At 31.5% G+C, this 25763-nt stretch overlaps 2 protein-coding genes across 8 annotated transcripts in view; one reads left to right on the forward strand and one right to left on the reverse strand.

Annotated features, from left to right (window-relative positions):
• Nucleotides 1–25722, reverse strand: LOC148624035 (serine--tRNA ligase, mitochondrial-like). Of its 5 annotated transcripts, none has more exons than XM_088566460.1 (16): nt 25655–25722; nt 22685–22791; nt 21304–21481; nt 20982–21017; nt 20567–20644; nt 19395–19449; nt 18827–18890; nt 17770–17923; nt 16388–16487; nt 15221–15266; nt 14582–14669; nt 9053–9162; nt 6730–6823; nt 3138–3227; nt 1824–1889; nt 1–142 (listed from the first exon to the last, which is right to left on the reverse strand). In XM_088566460.1, the coding sequence occupies exons 1-16, from the start codon at nt 25679–25681 to the stop codon at nt 17–19; spliced, it is 1419 nt and encodes a 472-aa protein (XP_088422586.1). In that variant the 5' UTR covers nt 25682–25722; the 3' UTR covers nt 1–16. The 5 variants fall into 5 exon arrangements, with proteins under 5 accessions (XP_088422586.1, XP_088422588.1, XP_088422587.1 ...); XM_088566462.1 differs by lacking the exon at nt 25655–25722 and adding an exon at nt 25435–25489; XM_088566461.1 differs by lacking the exon at nt 25655–25722 and adding an exon at nt 25178–25320.
• LOC148624036 (BTB/POZ domain-containing protein 17-like) overlaps nt 25475–25763 on the forward strand; it is a 7669-nt gene continuing 7380 nt past the window's right edge. Inside the window, exon 1 of one of the 3 annotated variants that reach the window (XM_088566458.1) lies at nt 25475–25599. The gene's annotated coding sequence lies outside the window, so the exon portion shown is untranslated. Of the gene's footprint in view, nt 25600–25640; nt 25732–25763 lie in introns of those variants that run through there. The other 2 variants (XM_088566457.1, XM_088566459.1) reach the window with 2 other exon arrangements.

Here is a 25763-nt window from a genome sequence, read left to right on the forward strand (position 1 = left end):
AAAGATTTATATTATTTTATTCAGTAATCATTCTTGCTATTTTATTAGCCTGGACATATTTTGTCCTTTTTTCCATCTTCTCTAACTTCTTTTTTCCATTCATATATTTCTGCAGCACATCAGGAATCATTACATCTCCATTCTGTTGAAAATAAGTTAGTAATATGTATTGGTATAGCACTTCAGGAATTTGAAAAGTACAAGTAATTTTGAAGAGAACAAGAGGCTCCCAGAAGCCTGCATTGCTCACATGGTTCAATATTTGCTCTTCAATGGCAATAACTCTAAGAAGGAGTCCTCCTACAACTTTGAAACCCCATTGGACTTTAGTAGGCCTTATCATAAAAATCATTTCATCTAATAAAAATTGTTTTTTTATCCATTATAGTTTCCCTGAAATAGCCAAAATTGCCATTTTCGCCTTTAAGGGCATTAACTCTAAACAAGGAGTCATCTGACAACTTTGATCCAAAGAGAGACTTTTGTAGGACTTATCATAGAGATCATTTCATCAATTGAAAGTTTTTTTTTAAATCTATCATAATTTTCAATATATTGGCTAAAAACTGTATTTTTGCCTTTCAAGGGCAATAACTCTAACAAAAAGTTGTCCAACAACTATGAGACTATAAGAGACTTTTGTAGGCCTCATCATAAAGCTTGTTTCATCAATTGAAAGATTTTTTTCTATCTACTATAACTTTCCAGAAAAAAAATGGTTGAAAACTGCAAAAACATCATTTTCACCTTTCAAGGGAAATAACTCCAAAAATCTACTATAGCTTTCCGGAAAAAAATGGTTGAAAACTGCAAAAACATCATTTTCACCTTTCAAGGGAAATAACTCCAAGAAAAAAAATCATCAGACAACTTCTACCGGTACCAAAAAGACTTTTGTAGGCCTTAACATGAGGATCGTTCCATCAACTGAAATTTTTTTTTGATCTATTATAGTTTTTGTGATATTGGCTGAAAACTGCAAAAATGTAATATTTTGCTTTTCAAGGGCAATAAATCTAACAAGGAGTCTTCAGAAAATTTTGACTGGAGGAGACTTTTGAAGGCCTTAACATGAGGAAAATTTCATCAATCGAAAGGTTTTCCTATCACTTTTCTTTGCATTTCAAGGGCAATAACTCTTACAAGGAGTTCTCAGACAACTTAGACCCATAGAGAGACTTTTGTAGGACTTATCATAGAGATCATGTCATCATTGAAAGTTTCTTCTATTTATTATAGTTTTCAAGATATCAGCTGAAAACTGCAAAAACTGTCATTTTTCACCTTTCAAGGCCAACAACTCTAAGAAGGAGTTGTCTGACAACTTCAAACCAATGGAGACTTTTGTAGGTTTTATCATCAATCGAAAGTTTTTTTTCTATCAATTATAATTTTCAAGATATTAGCTGAAAACTGCAAAAACCTTCATTTTTCATGTTTCAAAGGCAATAACTCTTAACAAATACTTGTTTGACAACTAAACCCAAGTTTAACTTTTGTAGAGCTCTTCAAGCTGAAGAAGGCAGGTCTCTGAGACATGTGTAGAAATTGGTGACTTGACCCCTGTGGTCGAAAAGATAGCAAAGGCGGCTATTTTTTGACGGTTCAAAAACAACCATAGTGCATGATACCCTAAGGAACATCCATGCAAAATTCAGAGGAGAATATTTTATAAAAAAAATTGTTAACCGACGATGATGGACGCTAAGTGATTTCCACTAATTTCCAATAAAAAGAGGAGGTGTCAATCCCCACACCCCCTCAGACCAACATATCCTGCCCCATTGGTTTTCTGTGTAGAAAAATCTATGATCAGAGCTCACCTTAGTCTGGTTAGATTCCAGTATATTCATGATAAGTCGAGGAACAGCACAGGCAGTACCATTGACCTACAAGTATATCCACAACATCAAATAGAGTACAAATATAATTTTGAAAGCACTTGTTTTAAATGTGGTTTACCTTCAAAATTTAATTTCTTAACTGTAAAAATGTAATACTGCTAACTGCAGGGGAGTGTAATGACTATATTTTCATAGTAATACCGTTTATTCTTGTTAACCTTGTTTCATATTTTCCTTGACCTGATAGTGACATGTAAATGGTGGGTGAATGTTGAAATACAGATGGAAGGGAGTAATAGTATTGCACTGATTTAGTAATGTCTACGTGCGGCTTTGCCTGTCTGATTCCAGGGGCAGATACAGGAAATGAAGAATGGAAGGGTGGTTGACTAACCAAAGATTACACTGTCGTACTGTAGTGATTTTCTATTATTGCAACCAATTTTCACGAAAGACTGAAGAGCCCACAGTCCAGGATTAGCCTTAGGAATCTATTCATCAACTGTGGAAGGCCACGTTTTTATTTTCCAGCTCAGCATTATTCTGTTTTTATGACACTTTTAGAAATCATACAAATCCTAGTTTCATAAACAAAAAACAAAACAAAACAAAAAAAAATGAAACAGAATAAGAGTCTATGATAATACTCAGCATCAATAATCATGAGGCATTTGTTTTAAGGTAAAAAAAAAACATGTCATTTCAAAGACTCAGTTGAATAAAAATACAAAGCTGCTCACTCAAAGTTGACTCTGAGTTTCCAAAATATCATATCAAAATATGGGATACTAAGACAAAGTTATTGACCACAAATTACTGGTAGGAAACTTTCTTATTATTAGTACAAAATTCATACAATAATTTTCTTCCCAATGCGTGATACTCATTAAATTTAATTAAAAGTCTAACTTGATTTGAAATGATCCCATGATTGCTAAATGTACTCTCCTCTACCAAAAAAACTGTAATTAAAATCTTACAATTTAATTTTGTGCTTGTGGTGCACACTTGAAAATAACCTGTGTGCACCACATGATTGAGGTTATTTCTTCATAGAAAAAAAACCATATAATTCATTCCTTAAATGATATAATGATATTATAGAAAAATAAAAAAAATATGTTTACATTTTGTTTGTATGACAAAAAGATTTTTTAAAATAGAAATACTGTGAGAAAGAAAATGTGTCCCCCTGCTTCAAGTGAAATTAATTAATGTAAAACCCTAAAATGATAAAACCTTTGATAGATGGGTATGTATAACAATGAACAATATAACTGAAATTATATTTACTGTATGAGCATAATGTAGGCTGTCATCGACTGTGTGACTGATTGATAATCTTCTACTCTGGAAGTCGGTACAATTAGATGTGCTGGAGATCTATAATGTTATTTCTCATAAATATTTTGATTATTTCAATTCACAAATGAAAATAAGTGATCAGTTTAAATTAAAATGTATTAAAACAGTGAAATTTGTTCCAGAAAAGCTCTTTGATAAAAAAAAAATTATTCCACTAAACTTTACATGAGTTATTAATTACACTATAACAATAAAGTTGAAAAAGATAGCACTTTCTGTATATCTGTTACACTTTTCATTTCATTCATTATAAAGCTAAGATAACATTGTTTCGAGAATTTAATATGACTATCTTTGTGGATATAAACCACAAAAATCCCCAAAAATCTTTCGTAACACAAATGCAAGGTAAGAGTGACGCTGACAATCAGTTGACTGTTCCTATACTTGGTATAATTGCTGTTTTCATGCTAAAAATATATACTCAATACTTTGCACTAAAATGTGGTATTTGTAATATATTATCATGACCGACTAAAGGATTACTTAATGTCCTTGGCTATTATTTGTTCATGAAAATCATTTATGTACTTTAGTAAGCGAAACATTTTTGTTTGATTATCACACTTGCAACTTTTTTTTCTATGTCGTAAAGAGAGATTATTTTAATGGTGAAGTTTTGTTGTTTCATTACCTTAGTCAACAGCATTTTCAAGAAAATCATGTCTGTACTTTAAAAAGTAAGTGAAACCTTATGTAATGATCACAGTGGCAATTTGAAATATGGATGAAATGTATGTAACCCCGCACTACCTTCACTCTATGTTGTAAAGACAAGTTTTCAATGTTACACATTTGTGTATTATTTACAACATGTTAGTCAACATTTTTTCTCTTAAATGAAAAATTCTACACATATTGGTGCTACATGTGTACAATTAATTAGAAGCAACTGAGTGACCTAGATTTTCAAGTCTTAATTAATACCAGCATCTGGCATCTGTTAGAAATCTGGTTACTATTTTATTTGTTCCAGCAGAACATTATTTTTTAATTTACAGAGGCCTATCCTAATATACTGGACATTTTTTGTAATATCCATATCTATCTTGCCCTATCTATCATATTATCAACTGAAAGGGTTTTCTATCTATACATGTTACAGCATGTACTACAAGTATTACGCATGTTTTTTCAAGATAAAAGCTAAAGAACCCGGTCTTTGTTCACACTACACAAATTGAAAATTCTTCCACCAATTTTAATAAACTTTGATTAATTGTGTTTTTATTGGAAATTTGCTGTCATGTAATGATTTGACACTGTTCTCTGTTGTCAATGCATGTCCATAGACAATTAGCTTCATGTGATAATTATGGTAAATGTAATACAAGTACCGATATTAGTTGATTGCTCAAGTTTTCAAGTCCAAAAGGTTGGTATTGATTTTGGGAGATATGACCTCAATCAGTAGGACCAAAAGCAAGCATTTCATAGAATTGAACTATATACATGTAACTTAAGTAAAAGCAAATGAATGTCTCTGATATTGCTCTACAATTTTCTATACCACTAAGGTTAGACTGGTTTTGAACCTTTAAGGAATGATGGGCCAAAATAAAGGGCCAGAAACCAGCATTTTCCTGAAGTACCAGGTACAAGTAAATTTATCTTTTTGAGATTGTAATACAAGGTTCCATTTTGGGGCTGTGACTTGATCTGATTAAGAACTAGGGGTAAAAATGAAGCAACTTCCTGATGTCTAGATGATAACTTGAGTAAAGCAGAACAGATCTCTTTGAAATTGTACCACGATGTGCCTTTTCTACAAAGGAAAGTTCAGACTGATTTGAACCATATGAGGGCCAAAAAGGGCCACATTGATTCTGGTGAAATTCTTTTCTCCGAAGGAAAGTTCAGATTGATTTGAACCAAGTAAGGTTAAAAAAAAGGCCACGTTGATTCTGGTGAAATTCTCATCTCATTGTCAATGCAATCGAAATTCAAAGCTGTATCAACCTTGAATAGTATGTCCATGCTTGCCTCTACTTTTTCGAAGTTCAACCCTGCAGTCATATGAAGCTGTCATAAAGGACGTATTTTACTGGATTATGGGATTTCACATTTTTATTTTTTAGAAGTACAAAGATTTAACTGTGTGACATACTCTGTGTAGATGTGTATTTTTTTGCTGAGATTTACAGTGTAGTTATCATTGTGTTACCAGGTCATTTGAGTAGAAGTTAATTCTGACATAGAGTCCTACAGAGGTATGTTTCTTATTATACCAGGGCAGTTTTGTATTTTCAATCAATTAAATTGAAGTACATTTTGAACTAAATTTAACCATACAATCCAAATTATATTTTTAATTATATATTATGTATTACTTTCAAAGTATTTGTAGCAATATTACTATTCCAATTGGCACAGAGAGTATGGGAAATTTATAACATAAAACTGTCTTAAAATCTCAACACAAAATTACAACATACTGACATTGATTGTGTGGACCCATTGATGATCCTAATGTTTACACGTTCATTTGTTATAGAACAATATATAATCTTACACTATTTTTTATTATTTTTTTGCAATCTCTGAAGAGCAAGGACTGATGTTGCTTGAAATAAATTATTGCTTGCAAGAGGTTTCTTTGTGTTCTTTCTGTTAAAGAAACAAAATGTCAGGAAAATGGCATCAACTTTATTCTAATATATGTAACTTCATGTAATCTGCAACAACTATGCAGTTTCTTTTCAGAGTTGTGGAACTTAAAAACTTATGTACAGAAATATCCTTATTCAATGTAACTGATAGATACCACACTGTTAGATTATGTCCATACTTGCCCCTAGGGAGTCTGATTCCACACTTGTAATATTTAAAAATTTTACCATTGATAAGCAATCTTGTGATATGAATTGGTGTATTGCTAGTGTACAGATGTTCCTTGATAAATTTGTTGGATAGAGGAATTCATTTTTAGATTTACTTTGTATTTGAATCATGAAGTGCAAACCGTTATTGATGATGTCACAGTACAAATCCTGATTATACAAAATAACAAGGGTTGTCTGAAAACACTAATTCCACCTCCCAAAGGCTTCAATGCTGACAACACAATTGTCAATGGTTCCCCTAACTTAAACCTAAAGAAGACCATATATCAGCATGATTTTACATGTGTCAGCTTATAATCCTCAAAATGGAATAGGGGTTGGCAGACTTGGAGTGAAACACTGGTCACCAGAAGTGAAGGATCCATAAATAGAATCCCAGTGTTTTCTCAAAACAGAGGGTATACACTGCACTTGGAAATCATAGAGATGAAGCTTGACAGCACAAGAAGATAAGTGTACTAATAAAATGTACAAAAATGGCTTTCCTTTAAGAAGCAATTTCATTTTTTGAAATAATTTTCACAGTGCCTCGAGGAACAGGTGGTAATCTTTGCATAAGACAATTTTTGTGTTGTTCCCAAGTAAGTCCCAATGCTCACTGGTTGAATTGGTGGTATGTGACCTTAAAGGTCACCAACCTATCAGAAACCTTGTTACAAATCATTCACAAAATTTACCTCTCCCCAAAACTGTTGACAAGGCATCCAAGCTTCCATGTCCACCTTTCTGTAAGCTGGAGCACCTAATTCTTGTGTTGGCATTTCTAGAACCCTGAAATTCAGATGAAATAAGCATTCTGAGAGTATTGCATTGCAATACAAAGTCTCCTACAGAAAGAAAATTCTGTTGAAGAGAAAAGAATGCAAACTTTGTACAAAAAAGTGCAGAAGACCTTAAGTCTGCATTAATTTTTCAAGTCCAAGGGACATAGTACAGCAAAAAATCAATAGACCAGAACAATATTTAATCTTGAACTGTAACGAGGTAAAGTGATGTAACAAATGTCAAATGAATATCTGCAAGCATGACAAAAAAAGTAATATTGAGTTACTGCAAGAATTTTCTAAGTCCAAGGGTCAATATTCGAACCTGTACTGTAACTTGCCATGGTTAAATGTTGTATAAAGTATCAATTGAATATCTACCAGCATGACAAAAAGAAGTCTGAAAAAACTGAGTTATTGCCAGTATTTTCTATGCCCAAGGGATCAATGGATCGGAACAATATTTGAATTTGATCTCTAAGCAATGTACCAAATATCAAATAGATATCTGCAAGCATGATGAACACACATGCAACATGAAAGATGTTGGCTTAGTGTTAAATAGTACCATTATGCAAAATCTTGCAAAACATAAGCTAAAAATATTACATGTTAGATACAGACTTTATTACTATATTCATCATTAATTTGTGACATTTTCGTTTGATGAACAGCACACTGACCCGGATACAAAAAATAACAAGTCAATTTAAAACCAAGCATGTGTGAAAAATCGTAACATCATACTAGAGTTGAATGACATTGGCTCATCCCGACAAAATAGGTCATTTGAATTGAAGTGTTCTTTTTCATGGTCAAAATATTTATTTTTATATTATTTTTTAACATACTAAAAATGAAAATGAAATATTACCTATAAAGGAGTAGATTTCGGAAAATATCAAAAACAGTCCTAAAACTACAGCAGATGAAAATAAATCAAAATTAGAAAATTTACCACAATTGTGTTACAATAGCGTATTTCATGAGACATTTCTATGTAGAAAATATAGATCATATTTGTCAAACTCTTTGATATGTATACAAAAAGTCTAAATTTTGACACAACAGGTTATATTTTCTGTATATCAGTATTCAGATAGTGTTTTAACTTTAAAGTATAGGAAAATTGAAAATTGAAAATATTAAGATGAAACTTCGGTAAAATAGTAGACCTGAAATTAGTGTTAGTGAATTTACTCCTTATCGATAAACAGAATATTAGGCAATTATTTTTTTTATACTGGCTTTCTCACAAGAAATCTTAGGCTCGCCTTAATGGGCTTGACCTGAGATACCCATGGCAAAGCCTGTATCAAGAAACAAATGCCTTATATTCTGTATTATCAATAATCTCTATTACAATAAGTTATCTATACTTTGACAGTATAATGAGTATATACTTATCCTAAACTAATTCACTAGTCAAAGGACCAAGTAGGTTGTTTAATTAATAAGCTCTATCAAATAAGACAAATATAAGAAAAACAATTCAATATGTTCTTGCTAATAATCTGAAAAGTAAAATAGCCTTACTGCATTTTAAATCCTGACAGACATGAAAACAGAGGTAATTAGAACACAGAACAAGGGACAAATAAATTGAAATAGATATTCAATCCCTATTTGAAGGTTCAAGTGTCATGGTGGCAAGAACCATATCAAGCAAACAACATCCTGTCATCCTTTTATTGTTTAATTAAATGTGTATGAATTGTTTATTATCTTTAAATAGCCCCTAGGAAACATATCTACTGAAAATAATGTCCATAACTAGATTATATGAACAATGTCTGGTATACTCATGTTATTCCATCTTTCAACTGATAAACTTTGTCATTTTAGTAGCACTGAATGCAAATATGTGTAAGCAAAAAACTAGATGCTCACAAAATTTTCACTTTACGTCTAGAATAAGAAAAGTTTTGGTTTGTTGAAAATTTATTAGAAATGTGGTTTTAAAAAATTTTATGGACACAAACCAAAAAAAGTACCTAACAAAAGATCCTTTCTTCCTCCAACTACGAAAAATTGATTCCCACCAAAATAAATGAAACCACAGTAACTTCCAAAAATTAGATATTACATTATCTTCACTCTTTTGAGCATTGACCAGATAATAAAATTTTATACTTCAACCTTTTTCCACAAAGATTGGGTAAAATATGAACCAGCTGAAAAACAGGACTAGCCTACCCATAAAATGTTCTTGTTCTTGTAAAACATTTCAATGTACCTAAAATGTATCCCTAAATCAGTAAATAGTTCTTTCTGTATTTCCATGAATTCTTCCATCAGGTTTTCACTTTCTTCGAGAAATCCCCTTGTTACACCAAACATTTCAACCTAATAAGTAAAAAATGATAATGATGATAAACCAGAAAATATGTGTTAGTGGTTTATGCTAAATAGCAACCTTAAAAAAATATTTTATTAGTAAGTGTATCAGATTGAACAGGTTGAGAGTTCTACTATATAAGGACATTGTATACATGTACATGTAATAATGATGAATCAGAATGAACTACCAATCAATCAATGAAATACCTTGCATAGGTCATGACTGCCCATTTACTATAAGTTATCACACATGTTTAAATGAACTTCTTATATACATTTTTAATTGATCTCGCTATCTAAAAACTTTCATTACTGTCTTCTTTTTAACTTAGAATATAAAATGTGCAGTGTAAAGTAGTATTTCCATGAACTGATTGGTTGACAGTATATTTTGTAGTTGATAACAAGCATTAGAAATTTCATTTAAATACATGATCGAATATTACTTGAAGTTATAATCATAATACTGTGAGATCAAATTTCTGTACTTTCCTAAGTGTGCATGGAATCGATAAAATATGACACAAACCATTTATTTTTTTGAAAAAAGTAGAATTGGAACTTAAACATACATGGAAAAAGGTAAAAAAAATTTTGAACATTTACACATAGACAAATGTTAGTAGAGTTATGGTAATAAACAGTAGTAATTGTAGCATTTCAGTATTTGACAATATGTGAGTGTGAGTACTGATGACTTGTAGTCCAAAAACAGGAATCCACATTTTTTGATAATTAAGTCTCTTAACTCCAAAACGTAAAATCAGAAATTCATAAAAATTGATAGGGACTTACATCAATAGAAAGAAACAATTCAATTACATTTCATGAAATTGGTGGTATCATTTTTAAGTGATAATGAGAAGTGTGAATGAAATACCATTATATGTCACGCCTAGAAAAACAGCCATATAAAAAGTGAAAATATATATTTGCTTTAAATAAAATTTACTAAATCCACAGAGGAGAAAATTTAATAGATCCTGTGTATCCATAGAAAACAGAATAACCTTGTGTACACAGCACAGGAATTCAGAAACTTGCCTTTCAAAAAAACAGAGAAAACTATATTTGAAAGTAATTTCCAATCTACATAATTATGTGTTATACCTAGATTATAACTATCCAAAAGATAATTACATGTTCTTGGAAAAAAAAAAAACTGAAGCTTATTTTTTAATGATTTTTCAAATATAAAAAAAAAAACATGCCTTTATCTTTTCATGTAACATAAACTCTAAGGGATAAAGCATATCAGATAGCATTCTAATGAAATATTTCTGTTTCATAATAAACATTACAGGGACAGTGTTTTATAAAGTTTTACAGAAACAATGGTTGACACAGTATCAATCAATGGTAGAAATGGTGTTCTCTTAAGCAATCATAATCCTATATATAGTTGACATAACTGGTCTAGAGGCTGATATAGTGACAGGTAAACATGGTATTAAGTTTGTTAAATTAAAATGTTTGTTTTATTTCAGTATAACAGAATTAAGCAACTTGACTACATTTATTATATTAGGTTTTTGTTAATATTTTGATCTTTTTCGTATTTCTGGATTTTACCTTTTACTCTGTTTCAATTTTGAAAGTTCCCTATTCACGTATGTTAATTCAGAGTAAAGATTTAAAACTTTTTCCTCTGATAATATTAAGCAGATTCTATAAGCAGATGAATTACATGAATAACACTGTTTTAAAACTCATTTTAGGCAGCTCCTTCTGTGATGCTGAATAGGCTAAGAAAGAAACACTCATCTGGAAATGTAGGTCAGTATATGCACATCACCTTGTATTCCTATATTTTTGTAAGTGGCAGTCTTTATGAAAATCAGACAGAAGGTGATTCATGTATGTCAAAAATCCACCAAATTCTATCTTTTCTCTTGTTCAGAAATTTGAGATAAAAATTATATAGATTGTACATGAAATTGACACTTTGCAAGCGTTATCAGTTTTGATTTGGTTACATTTGTTTGGTTTTAGTGGTAGATAAATGTATGATTTTTTAAAAAGTGCAGAGCTGAATGCAGAAATGATTAATGTTATGTGAAAATATAGCACATATAGACTGAAAATGCATTGTTTGTTAGATGGGTATTTCTACATCATGAATCACTTTACTATTGGCAGTGCCTGAATTTTATATGGACAGGTACCTAATAAGATTGAAACAAAGCAAAACCAAACTATGTAGCCTACAATGAAATGTGCTTAAGTTCAGAGACATTTTGATTTCTGACTATACATGTATGTACATTTTGATTTCTGACTATACATGTATGTACATTTGTACTAAAGAGGAAATAAAGGAGAAATTATTTGAGAAATGTCGACCATTTACTCTATTTCCGCTAGAAAAAGAGGGGTTAATTATTTTCAATACATCCTTTTTGATTGATTAAAATATATGAATAATTAAATTGTCCCCTTTTTCTAAGTGATCATCAGTACTACAACCACAAGACCAACTATTCATTCACAACCTCTTTTTCATCACGTAAAAATTTGGAAACATTTGAAGTAGTCATATTTGACCGTTTCTGGCTAAATGATGGGAAGAACAAGAATTTTTACAGTGAAAAGAAATAAGACTTTATTTTGTATCAGCCTCTGTAATGTCTAATTCTAGTAAACATCTCAGATGTTAATTGTGGCTGAACAAGAAGAAGAGTCTTGCAGTATAAGCTGAGAACTGCCACTGAATGCTGTGATGAGGCTTACCAAAGTGGATAAAGTGACATACAACTGGAAATGTATCAATAAATGGGTATCACTGGTCTCTGCTTATATTATTTCGGAATAAAAAATGATTCTGGATATAGTTTTGATTATGAGGAATTGTAATGGTCCTGTGATTTTTTACTTTGGATGTTGGGGCATTTTAGAGCTTGCTTTACATTGTGTTACACTTGTCAAAGACCTTATGGTGACCTAGGATTTTACTGTTGTGGATTTAAGTTACACCCTGCTGCATCTTTTGGGTTTCACCATATTCATTCTGTTTTTTCAAGTATATCTGATCCAAAAATTTCCTGTTGAACATTTTCTTCAGTTCTGACAGATTGTTGAATGTGAATAGAAACTTTGAACATATTAAGTTTAACAGATTATGGGTTTAATCAGTGTCTAATTTTGACTGATTGCCTGAATATAGCTGAAATACTGCTGCTCGGGCATTAAACCCTAACAATCAATCAATTTTGACCATTTTGTTATCACCAAATTATAAACTCAAATTCCTGGAAAAAAATTATATAGATTGTACAAGAAATCAGCACAATGAAAGAGTTATTGTCCTTGATTTGATTGATTTAAATGGGAGATGAATGTATGGTCTATTCATAATACAGATCAGAACACAGAAAGGACAATAGTTACATACAAATTATGGTGTCAATACAGCATCCTTTGTTTGTTGTTCTTGTATCACCTATACCATAGACAATATGAACTTTAAATAGATTTGTATTGGTAATCAAATACTGACTGACTTAGAGCAACAGTTAACAATAGCTGAAAAGACTCATACCTTGGTCAAAACATCAACAATGTACTCACACATTGAACAAAACACCAACACATATAGTCACATCTTGTACAAAGTACCAATGATGTATTCATTCTGTTTTTAAAGCATCAACAATGTAGTTACATTAACAGTGTCATAAAAAATACATAAAACTATATGAAATATCTCCAGGCAGTTGACTTGCCAATGTACACAGTACACTTCATTATGTCTTCATTGAAGGTTTGTCATGTTGAAACAAAATTTAAGAAACTCGAAACCTATATGTAAAGAGACCATTTGCAGATCATTACTGGTAAGTATTTAAAAAATTGCTAAAAATGTAGAAGGCCCGTTGATGTCTGAAAATACACTTAAAGTGGAAAAGTACAGAACCAATGTCAACACTACATGGAATATGTTGCAAAAGGACTTAAAATCAAGGGACAAATTACCTATCAAATAGAGTATGACAAAAATCCCACTGAAATGAGGTCAAAACCCCCCTAATTTCATAGTTGAAAGGTCTACTCTGTTATATGTATGGTCAATATATAGCTCTTTGTTACCATGATCCTTGGGAATTTTATGTTTGCATTCTATTATTTTTATTTTTTTATTCATGAAATGAGTTTTGAAATAGCTCTCCCAAATCTATGTATGTATGCAGGTAAAGACTAAACTTATTTTTTATTTTTATTAACTTTAATGATACCTATGTAGTAGACAGATGCTCAAATAAGTCTTGTAAAAAATAAAGTCAGTCATGAAAGTGTTAAATGAGTGGAAATAGACCTGCTGGTGGATATTTCCTCCAAGTTTGGACAATGAAAAAGTTAACGTAATAGTTTTTTCAGTAAAAAACACAGCACATATGAAATGCTTCCAGCAAGGCCCACCTAATACAACCGTAAAGGTTGAACAGTAAACAGTTGGGACAATTATTGACGCAGCATTCTAACTTGACACAGCTATGAATTTAAAATGTGATTAAAGTTCTACATAGGACATGTATAAGCATCTGGCCTCAACGAAAATGGTCAAAGAACTTTAAATTTGCATTTCAACATAACAAATAAGATTTAAATGAAATTGAAGAAAACATTTATTTCTGACCCCATTTTGGTCCCTAATTTTTAAAATGTTAAAACCATAACCCTTCAAACCAATCAAAATCTTCATTTTGTGGTATAAAACCTTGAAATAACATTTCATAGAGATCCATATTCTTTTACAAACATTTTTTGCTCAGAAACCATAGATAAATGGTAAAAATGATAAAAATAAATTCAAGCTCTACTTTTGTGAAATGGTACATTGTGGTACAATTTCAAACAGATCCATACACTTTTACTCAAGTTATTGTCCAGAATTCAGGGAAATGCTTGTTTGTACCCCCTACGGGCCCAAAATTCCAAAAAGATTCAAGCACATTAGAGTATAATTTCAAAGAACTCCAAATGCTTTTACTCAAGTCATTATCTGGTCATTATGAAAATACTTGTTTCTGGCCCTTTTTTGCTGATAACTCCTAGACAGTTCAAGTTCTAATCCCAAAATTCAATTATAGCTTTCCTTTTGTAGTATGTGACCTCTTGGTACAATTTCAAGAAATTCATACATTTATACATTTGTTCTAAAGTTATTGTTCAGATACTAAATGTCTATGAATGAGACCTCCAACACCAAATATGATGAGGTAAGAGCTATACCATTTTTTGCAGTAATATAAAATGTGCAAAAGTGCAGAAGATATACACTAAACTAGTATTACTATTGTGTAAGTCCAAATCTCTGGATACTTGTCTTAACCAAGCCATGTTTAAGGGGTTAAGTATTGACGAGTATTTCACTATATGTCTACTTTATGAAAAATACATACCAAACCAATCTAGAATTAATACTCACCTTTGTGAACTGATGAACTCTGTAAATTCCTTTTTCACCTTCAACAATTGATGTTTCAGCACGATAACATCGACTTACTGCACACATTCTTCAATGAAATCAAATGAAAGTAATAAGATGTATTTTATAGTTTTAAGTACAAGTGTTTGTAGGAATCTGACAATGTTGGACAAATATAAAACATGCATGTAAAAACTCACTGATCTGACAAGTTACTTTCACCAAAGGAAGCCTTCTATTTTTGAAATCATCACTATTTGTTCTCTGCATCACTGGAGTTCATTTGAAATATTTCATTTAAATGTAAAGCAACTAAAGTTTTTGACAGAGTTATCCCCCTTAGAAATGTTCAATTGCAATCCATTTTAATGAAATTACAACTCATTTTACAAAAATGATATGGACAATTTAAACCTTTATTTTGATGGTACAAATTGTCAAATTATATTGTTGATATGGTGATTTATATCATGTTTCAGCCTCTGTCTGATTCTTAGTGACATTTATAGTGTATTTGATTCTACATGATACTTATATTAGAAATAATAAAAATGTTTTATCTAAAAAGGAAATCCCAAAAGTATCATCTGCTGAAACTAAGAGCCAAGTACTTTAAAAAAAAAATCTTTGAACACTTACTTCTTTGGTAGATCATCTACTTCTAAAACATCATTCACAAAGTAACCTGCAGATCATAAAATCTACATCAAATGTTTATAAAATAACAACTCCTTCAACTTTTAGAAAAATAAATTGTGCAAGTATTAAACACCAAATAAATATCTAACAACATTTTCTCACAAGGAGGAAATGACTTATGTTTTCATTAGTTTATGTAATCATCTATGATGTACAGTTATAACTAAAATGTCTAAATAGAACTTCTATCAGACTAAAAAATTTGTTTGGTTTATATGGGTATTTGATTAAGGCAAGTGTTTGGTTTAGATGGGTATTTGATTAAGGCAGGTGTTTGGTTTAGATGGGTAAATGATTACGGCAGTTGTTTGGTTTAGATGGGTATTTGATTAAGGCAAGTGTTTGGTTTAGATGGGTATTTGATTAAGGCAGGTGTTTGGTTACACAGGTGTTTGATTAAGACAGGTGTTTGGTTTAGATGGGTATTTGATTAAGGCAAGTGTTTGGTTTAGATGGGTATTTGATTAAGGCAGGTGTTTGGTTTAGATGGGTATTTGATTAAGGCAGGTGTTTGGTTTAGATGGGTATTTGATTAAGGCAAGTGTTTGGTTTAGATGGGTATTTGATTAAGGCAGGTGTTTGGTTTAGATGGGTATTTGATTAAGGCAGGTGTTTGGTTTAGATGGGTATTTGATTAAGGCAAGTGTTTGGTTTAGATGGGTATTTGATTAAGGCAGGTGTTTGGTTACACAGGTGTTTGATTAAGACAGGTGTTTGGTTTAGATGGGTATTTGATTAAGGCAAGTGTTTGGTTTAGATGGGTATTTGATTAAGGCAGGTGTTTGGTTTAGATGGGTATTTGATTAAGGCAGGTGTTTGGTTTAGATGGGTATTTGATTAAGATAGGTGTTTGTTTACACATGTGTTTGGTTTAGTTGGGTATTTGATTCAGGCACATGTTTGTTTACACATGTTTGATTAAGACAGGTGTTTGGTTAATGTAGGTTCAAACTGCATTGAAACTGATTCAAAGGAACTTCAGATGTGACAGGGTTTTGTTTACTCATGGTTTCATTAAGACAGATTTTACTTTACTGCTGTGACAATTTTCCTGTTGATACATACCAGAATGGTAGAAAAATGTCACTTATGTAATACTGTATATACCTGCTAAAGGAATTTCAGCAGTTCCAGCTAAACATAAATTCTTTTGATCTAATTTATAGACTTGAGTCTTGTTTCCAGTTGTTTTAAAACCACATCCTTCCTAAAATTAAAGAAAATGGTAAGTCCACATGATAGAATAGAGCAAGAAATGAAGACACATGTATAAAATTAAATCATAAATACCAATTGGAAAACATTACAAATGGTGAGGGCTTTCTAGTAGGTTTAAACTAGTCTGGAGCTGGTATGTCAGTTAACTGCAATTAGTCTTTTGTGCATTTGTGTAACATATTGTCAAGTTTATTTCTTTTCAGGAAAGTTTAATTGTATAGTATTTTTCCATTGTGGCCAGATATAAAAAGGGGAAGGGTTGTGATTATGCCAAAGTACTTTAACCCCACAGGATTTTTTGTGCCTATCCCAAGTCAGAAATTTCTATCCTCTGAATGTAGTGTTTTGTTTTCACTTCCAGATTACTTTTATGTTGCTGGAGTATATGGGGGCAACTATTTCGCTGTACCTGTGTATAATGTTATTTATGGGCCAGCTGTAGCTTGTCCTGTGGTGTGAGGACTTCTTGTCATTCATTGAAGACCCATGGGTGGCCTTGAGCTGACAATTTTCACTGTGGTGGAGTTGTTGCCTCTTTGACATATTCACTATATCCATTCTTGTTATATAGTTTTAAGTTAACCATAAATGTCAACCATAAATACCATTTGAAAACATTGCACAAAAAGTCAACCATCAATACCATTCCGAAAACATTGTATAAAGTCATACATAAATACCACTTGGAAAACATTGTATAAATGCCTCACATGGTGCAGCTTAATATGACTGCAGAGGTTGAACCCTGAACAGTTGGGGCAAGTATTGACATACAATTTTGATTATGATTTGATATTTTACACAGTATAAGAATTTGACAAGAGTTATAGTTGTTATATTTTGGCTCTATTTCTAAATCCCAAAAATCAATCCAAACCTTCCTTTGGGCCAAGTTTAGAGTATGGCACTTGTAGTGCAATTTCAAACCTATTCATTACCTTTTACTCAAATTATTAGGAGTGTAACAATACCACTTGTATAAAAGTCAACCATAAATACCACTTGGAAAACATTGTATAAAAGTCATAAATACCATTTGGACAACCCTATTCTAAAAACTTCAATCCCCAACTAATTGGTTGTTAATTTAGCTATGGGCCAAAGGCATAAATGCTAAGAGGTACTTCTGGCATGGAATCTCCCATAGTTAAATATATATCATCTAAAACAATTTTATTTCTATCTGCTTTTGATTTGCAAAATATTCAAACTGGTAGTATACAATCTATTTGTACATTGTAAACTATTTTACAAATTGATTCATAACTTACTATAATTGCAGGATGAATAATATCTGGTACAGATACAATACAAAATCCTTTTGCCGACAAGGATTCTAGTGTGTATTGTACTAAAACCTGCTCTAGTTGAGCTAAATCTCCTAAAAAACATGATGTAGATGTCCCTGTTGTCAGATTTACATTCCTGTAAAAAAGTAACTAAAGAGTCTCTCTCAATCTAATTTTCATAAAGAATCTAGTATCTATAATTGTCAGTTTTTAGGTATTGGAATTACATGAAAAAGAACAAAAACAAAACAACACCTTGATTTGTAAATTTTATGTATTAAAGTCTTTCCTTTTGCCAGTATTTTAAAATATATTTATTTTTTAACATACCATAGCACAAAAAAGAGGTTGTACATTACAACTAAATAGAATATTTGTCTTACAGTAGTTGATTGTAAGGAGAATGAATGTTTGTTACAAAATCTGGGTCTGTACATCAAACTTAACTGGACTGGTGGTTAAAATAAGTGAATGACTGATTCCCTATAAGGTATGAAAAAACTTTCCTATTTTTCATTCTGGAAAGTTAAATTGCATGAGTATGTGTGGAAAATTCCACACAAAAAAAAGTTAAGTTGACTACCCAAAATAATTACCTGCATTCATAAAGGAAATAAAAGGATGAAATTTTTTTCTTCATCTTTGATCCATATGAAAGAATAATAGGATAATTAATTGGAAGAGAAGAACGCCTAGATTTAAAGAGTGTGGAGAACTTGTTCCGCACACAAGTTAAATTCTCAAGCCTTCTTGGCATGAGTGATCATATTTTGGTTATGCGCAATAACCAATTGATTATCCTATTTATTATATAGATTTTCTTCATAATTCATAATTTATCGATATATTCAACATGAATTTCTTTGATTGGCGTATTGATATCTATGTTGTGACGTTTTGGCGGGAGAAAGTCCGAGAGTGAAATTACCAAATTTATTTCACAATGTGAACTATTGAAATTTATTACACCGGGAAAATTTGATAAAACACTGCTTTCTATATAACAATGAATTTTAATCCACAATTACTTAGTGCTTACTTGGTTCTGAGAATTCCTAGATTGTTTCCAAGGTCAGTGACAGATTTTGGCTTGAAAGAAAACTCTGAAAACAATTTATCAATTATACATCAAATTTATCACTTTTTGAAAATAAAATGTTTAAAAACAAGCATTTGGGCAGTTTGAAAAAACAGATAATTCTTACATCACAGAAATATCATAGGACGTGTCATGATTTATATTCCCAAATGTCTAGCACACTTAAGTTAACTCAATCTGGAATCAAAATGTAAGTATAAAAACTGCAGGTATGTAGATGAGGTCATGTGACCATTCTAACAGTACTTTGTACAAAAACAAAACAAAACAAGTTATATTGATCTTGGCTTAGAACTAAATGGTCAAATGACAAAATGGCATCTATACTAAATCCCTAGTTTTATAACATGTGACTAGATCTAAAAGAAAGATTCTTTTACACAAACCTGTACTTGAGGCATGTCATTGTCTAGTGACTGTACAGGAAAACAAAATCTATATTCCCATAATTTACATGTGGGTTATAGGTTTTACCCTGTCAATAACATTTTATAGTTATATTACAAACCTTTCTTTTTTCCACAAGTTGTAAGAAGTCTAGCTTCACATTCATCTCCTATTGGCTGGAATGAAATAGAGAATGTATTAAGTTTGAGACATTTAGTTAATATTTTCCCCAAATACATCTATTAATGGTGAGTTATCTCCCTTTATACAGCCTGCACATTACAACTATAATGCATGTTGTTATCTAGAAATTTTATATACAACTACCAGTCAGACTATTAAGAGAACAAAACAATGTATGAATAAAAAGGACCAGTTTTCAAGCTGAAGACACTTACATATTTCTACTTTTCCCCTTAGGTTCATATGGATTTATACTGACATTATCAACAATCACTAAAGGGAACCACTCAAAATGATTAGAATGCAATTTGGCACTCCATTTATATTTTTTAGAGTTAGAAGTGATTAGCTTCAAATTATTATGAAAAAACAAATAATCACTTCTCTTGAGACCATCTATGAAAACCTAACATGTTACGATAAAAAATATGAATCAATTTCCAATATCTCAAGTGATTTTAAAGCTCTACATTAAATTTTGTCACCCTAAGCTTTCTATAATGTGGCAGAAAATATGGTCAGACGACACTGATAGTTTACAGGTGAACTTCTGACATCAGAAGTATTCATCAATAGTACTTACTGTTACGGGTGAAGTTCTGACATCACAGGTATGTACCATTAGAACTAATCCTTACAAGTGAATTTATGACAGCACAGATAGAACTTACTGTATACAGGTAAGTTTCTGGCATCACAGGTATCTATTGACAGAACTTCCTGTTACAGGTGAACTTCTGACATCACAGGTATGCACTGATAGAACTTGATGTTGCATGTAAACTTCTGACCTCACAGGTATACACTGCTAGAACTTACTGTTTACAGGTAAACTTCTGACATCACAGGTATTCACCCATAGAACTTACTGAAACATGTAAATTTCTGACATCACAGGTATGCACTGATTGAACTTTCTGTTAAATGTAAACTTCTGACATCTCAGGTATACACCAATAAAACTTACCGTTACAGGTGAACTGACATCACAGGTATGCATCGATAGATTAACTGTTACAGGTAAACTTCTGACATCACAGGAATTCACCAATAGTACTTACTGTTACAGGTTAACTTCTGACTTTACAGGTATGCACTGATTGAACTTACTGTTTCAGGTGAACTTCTGTTAGGAATTTCAGCAGCTAACTGGTCTAACAATACTTTCATTTCAGATTTCTTAATTTCCTACCATATGAAAATGAAATTATTTCTAATGTCTATGAAAGCATAAAAATGACACTCCATCAATTAATTCAAGTTATAATCCATAAAATTATTGTAAATATATGGCTTTTAAGGAATTATTGTATGACAGACAGATTAAACATATATACATTCAAATTAGACATGTCACAATTAATTTACATATCTAGTTGTCTATAGGATCTGAAAATCTCATTCTAAATTCCATTTACAGTAAAATTTTATGTAAAGAGAAGGTGAGCATTATCTCATATTTTGAACCATAAACATTAGAAACAATAATGAACATGTCTTTGCCATCTAGAATCTTTACACTTACATTTGTCTCTCTTTGGTATTCCTCCCAGACTCCTTGCTGAAAAGTAAAGATAAGATATATACTAGCAATGTAGTGGTATACAAAGTTACATGTGAGTATATTGATTTAGGCAATTCTTGGTAAAACATTTATGCAATGTTATTACATATCAAAGTTTGCATGTACATGTAAACTACAGGTATAAAAATTAAAAATTTCCAGTAGAATAGAGTTTCTTAAACAACTATCTTAGAGCAAAGTAAGACCTTATTTGGCAGTACAGGGTACCAGACACACTGCATGTGTCAAAATACTTCCATTATAAAAACAGGCTCAAACTTACCAGCTTCACTATATCTCCAACACCTTTCCTACTTTGTATGTTATCTTCTATCTGCTGTAAATTGTTTTTATTACACAGGTAATCCCAATCAAAATTTGGTTTGTTTATATTCAGTAATGATTCCCTTACATCACATGTATTTCCTTCTTTCAAAGTTTGATTCCTTTTCTGGAATATTCTACAAAAAATGTAATGCAATAAAACAAAAATCTCAAACTCTTACACTAAGTACGATAATAACAGAGAAGTTTAAAAGTACAAACCTATAACAAAATGTTGTGATAAAAGCAAAAAATTGTATCTATAGCTTGCATTAATTTATGCATATTTTTTGCATATTTTTTGTTACATTTTTTTTTTCGCAAGAAGAAAAATGCATCTCTTAAGAATGTCACATGAAAATGGATGCAGCGAAGACTTAACCATAATTCTTTTGTAAACAGTAAAATATTGATAGGTTGTAACCATAGCTACAGCAACTGTTCAACTTTCAAGCATGGTAAACAACATAATTCAAAATATACTGCATTCTAAGGTCACAATTCTGGCCAAAGCTGGCTTCAATCATCACTGTTGTTTCAGAAAAAGACTTTTTTTTAGAAAAATTACCACAACAACAACAAAAGACAATGAGTAATAATAAGTGATAACATTTTAACTTGTATATACTTTGTTGGAATTACCTTATTGGCATGACTTAAACCAATATATTAAAGCATGGAAAATGCTTAGTTTTAATTTTGTTTTACTTTACATAAATTCAAAATTATTTCAGCATAGTTTTTGCAATAGGGTATGTAAGTCTTGTCATGTGACCCCGTGATTTTACAAGAATGGGTCCTTGCCTACCATTCAAAGGCATAGAGATTTGTCATTCAGAGAGCGCTGAGTTCAGTGTTTAGGGCAAAAATCTTTCTGTGTAAAAAATACCGATAAAAATGACAAATAACTATTTCTACATAACAAACAGAGTAAGAAAAAACATAAACTAGAAGATTTTGCATTGTTATACAGCGTTTTGAGTACCCGGAAATAAACAATAAAATGCAGATTGGTTTCGGTTTTCAATACGTTCTACATCGGAAATTCCAGTAAAGAAAATGAAACTAGAACGAGACTTACATACCCTATTAAATCCAACAAGTCTACAATGTGCTATCAATGTTGATGTGCCCCCTTTTCAGCTGTAAAGTACAGTAAATTTCAAATTCAATCATTCAAACAAAATTTAACAGAATTTTATATTGTTTCTGTCACATCCATACATGCATATATCTTAAATTAAAAGATCAGGAGAATTTATGGATTAGAACTACATTGCTTACACATATATTGACATTTGCAAACTCATTTAATACTATGATAGCAAAATAAATATTACCTCTGACTGTATGTTGAATAAGATATCTTCCTATTGATGACAGATTGTTTCAGCTGGAAACATCTACAGACCATGTGTGTCAATTTTAAACTTTGGACTGCCATTATCTGCAATACGTTTATAGTGCATTTGTGAATAGTTCATTTTAATTATTGTATGAATGTTATACTCCCTGAGTGGGCAAGTTTTTAACTGGGATTGCCTATCAGTTATTAGTGTTCCCTTGCTAGATATTAATTACTGAACTTAAAAATAGTGTTTATTATATATAATGTGTTAAAATGATACATATGACATTTATACTCATTTGAGTAAACCTATAATATAAATAGGAAACCCACTTTTTTGTTTGTTTCAATAATACATATCTAGAAAAGAAACATTGGTGATTTGACAAATTATCACCAATAAAAGTTAGGCCATCCAAGGGAAAGAAGCTAAAAAACAAAAATGGGGGAATATATGTTCTCAACTGTGTGATAATACATGTACTAACTTAACTTATAGTTAAGGGGGGGGGGGCGTATATAAGAGAAGTCAATTGTAATAATCGCCATCAGTGTGAGACCCGACAGGTTAGTCAAGGACGTTAAAAAAAAACCCTTAGTAGTTGTAATAATCACACTCTTCTGTAGACGTACTTCCAAGACAGTTACAATGGGGGAAGCTCCCAGACCCATGTGGGGTCAGAGCGTCTACACAGCAGTTCAGCCGCTGGTAGGACATACTCTGACCAAGTTCTTCAGTCAGGTATTCAAAAGGCTGGGCTCTGCTCCCAACACTAGTTGGTTCTCCTAACAACTAACATCGCCCGTGATGGATCTGTATGGGTATTCAAGGTCATTAAAAACTCCCAGTCATCATTGTAATAATCTATATAGAACAATGCCATTGCTATTTGGCTGGTTATTAGCCAATTTTCTCAAATTTCTCTGTTGAAAATAGAGTAAATTTGCTGAGGGTGTGTGTAAAAAAATTGGATGGATTTTGATGAGTGATGTCCCAAATGAGAGATAAAATATTGGAGAATGGCAACATACAGCAGAAAAATCTGCTGAATGGCAATGGGTATTTTTAATAAGAGTGCTTTGAATAACAATAAAATAATTGACTCAATGAATGTACTGGTCTTGAGAAAGAAATATTAAAGTTTTCATTTTCCTAAACTATACCCCAGTAAGCTGTTAATCATTGTGTGTTTCTGTTTGTTGAATCATATGAATTTATTATCAATTAAAAGATTAAAGAAACTTCTTTATAGTGATATAATTTTTATTACGTAATAATGAGTTTGAACTAGAGGCTCTAGAGAGCTTGAGTCACTCACCTGGTCAAAAATAGTCTTTATAGCTTTCTAAAGCTGGACTCTTGACCTTACCGTACTATTTTCACGAGAATCATTTAATGAATACAGAGCATCTTAGTTATCCACCAAGTTTTTATATTATAAAACAAATCTCTAATTTTCATTTTTTCTCTACAATGGCAATAACCCCAACACAGAGCAACAGATCTTTATGAAAATTTCAGCAAACATGTAGGTCAGACTAACCATGCTGAACAATTCCCCCCTTAGAAAATTAGGCTAAACCCTTAAGTTTTAAAGTTATTTCAAGAAGTAGTCAATTTTTATTGTATAATAATATCATAGTGGTGGCCATGTTTTGACAGATAAAAAAATTATTAAGGATATCCTAACAAACATTCATACAATGTTTAGTTACAAGCCATCCTAGAAGTTGTTTAGGAGGAGTTTTTAAAAAAATCCATTTCAGCCCCAATAACTCATTCATTTGTCAATGGATCTTTCTGAAAATTTCGGCATTAACGTACATGTAGGTAATCCCATAATGCTGAACAATTTTAATCCCTGCCAGATTTTAGCTAAACCCAAATGTTTTTGATTTGTTTGCATAATTCTTCAATTTGATGCCCTAAGGTCTATTTTTAGTAATGGTGGCCATGTTTTTTTGCCAGATCAAAAATCTCCACACAAGGATTGTTAAAAATACTCTAAGGAACATTCATGCAGTTTGGTTACAATCTATTGAGTAGTTTCAGAGGAGAAGATGTTTGAAAAAGTTTTTTCATCATAACTTTGTCATTATCAATCTGTCAATTTTAAAACTTATTTAACTAAAATCCTGAATAGTTTCTCTTCCCTCTGGTATGCATATGTCAAATGTAAATCTTATAGGTTTTGAGTTTAAACAGTATAAAGAACGGGGAGGTAGTTATTTTTACACATTATTTAGACTTTGTTAGGAGTGACCAGCCCACTTAATACAAAGTCCCTGTTATGGCTCACTATAGGGAGGTGACTAAGGCAGATAGATATTAGCCCACTAGCCTTCCAAGATCATGGAGATGAACTACTATAGTGAATTACAAGTGAAGGCTATGAAAATCAGTTCACAATGATTTCATTGCTTGGGAATAAATACAATATCAAACATGAAAAATACACTATATACTGTTCATTTATTCATTTACATTAGAGCATAGACCAGTAATTAATTATAGGTATCTGCTTAACGACATGATGTAGAACACGTTAAACCACAGTCTGTATATCCACTGTGGACTGATCTCTGTCTTAGCTGGTTGCAAACGATGCACGTAACCCCAAATGTATAGGATCTCCCTTTACGTGTTTATTTACTAGTCAGCCTAGATATTTGATAGTTTGTTCATGGCAATGTGAGTTATCATATATTTTAAAGACACGATACTTGACATGGACAACGTACAACAATGTTTAAAAGTGCAGAAATCAACACTTTCACGTAGTAAATTTTAAGGGGAGACAAATCAACCTGTACAGATAAAAGATAAAAATATTAAAAAAAAAAATATAAAATAATTTGAGTAACGCCGAAGAGTCAGCAACTCATTTTTATGACAGATTTTAAAAGGTAAAATGAAAGCAATTATATATTGTACAACTGTCGTTTTCGTGCTTCATTTAACCTCTGATCCAGTGTATCGAACTTCCATCCATATCGTACTTCTACCAGTAATGCAGTATGCTCATTAAATTTGTAATGGTACATTGATATCGATTTCTACCCCGTAATTA

This window comes from Perna viridis, chromosome 2 (assembly GCF_037379345.1).
Source record: "Perna viridis isolate PV_CMFRI_1.1 ecotype Kerala chromosome 2, ASM3737934v1, whole genome shotgun sequence".
NCBI lineage: Eukaryota > Metazoa > Mollusca > Bivalvia > Mytilida > Mytilidae > Perna > Perna viridis.

Coding starts and splice junctions, on each gene's coding strand:
- LOC148624035 (XM_088566460.1), bottom strand. CDS start 25,681: ATGGAAGTTCGATACACTGGATCAGAG. Junction 16,488..17,769: donor TTATTCATCCTGCAATTATA/GTAAGTTATGAA, acceptor CTTTAATTTTAG/GAAGGATGTGGTTTTAAAAC. Junction 9,163..14,581: donor GAGTTCATCAGTTCACAAAG/GTGAGTATTAAT, acceptor TTTACTTATTAG/GTTGAAATGTTTGGTGTAAC.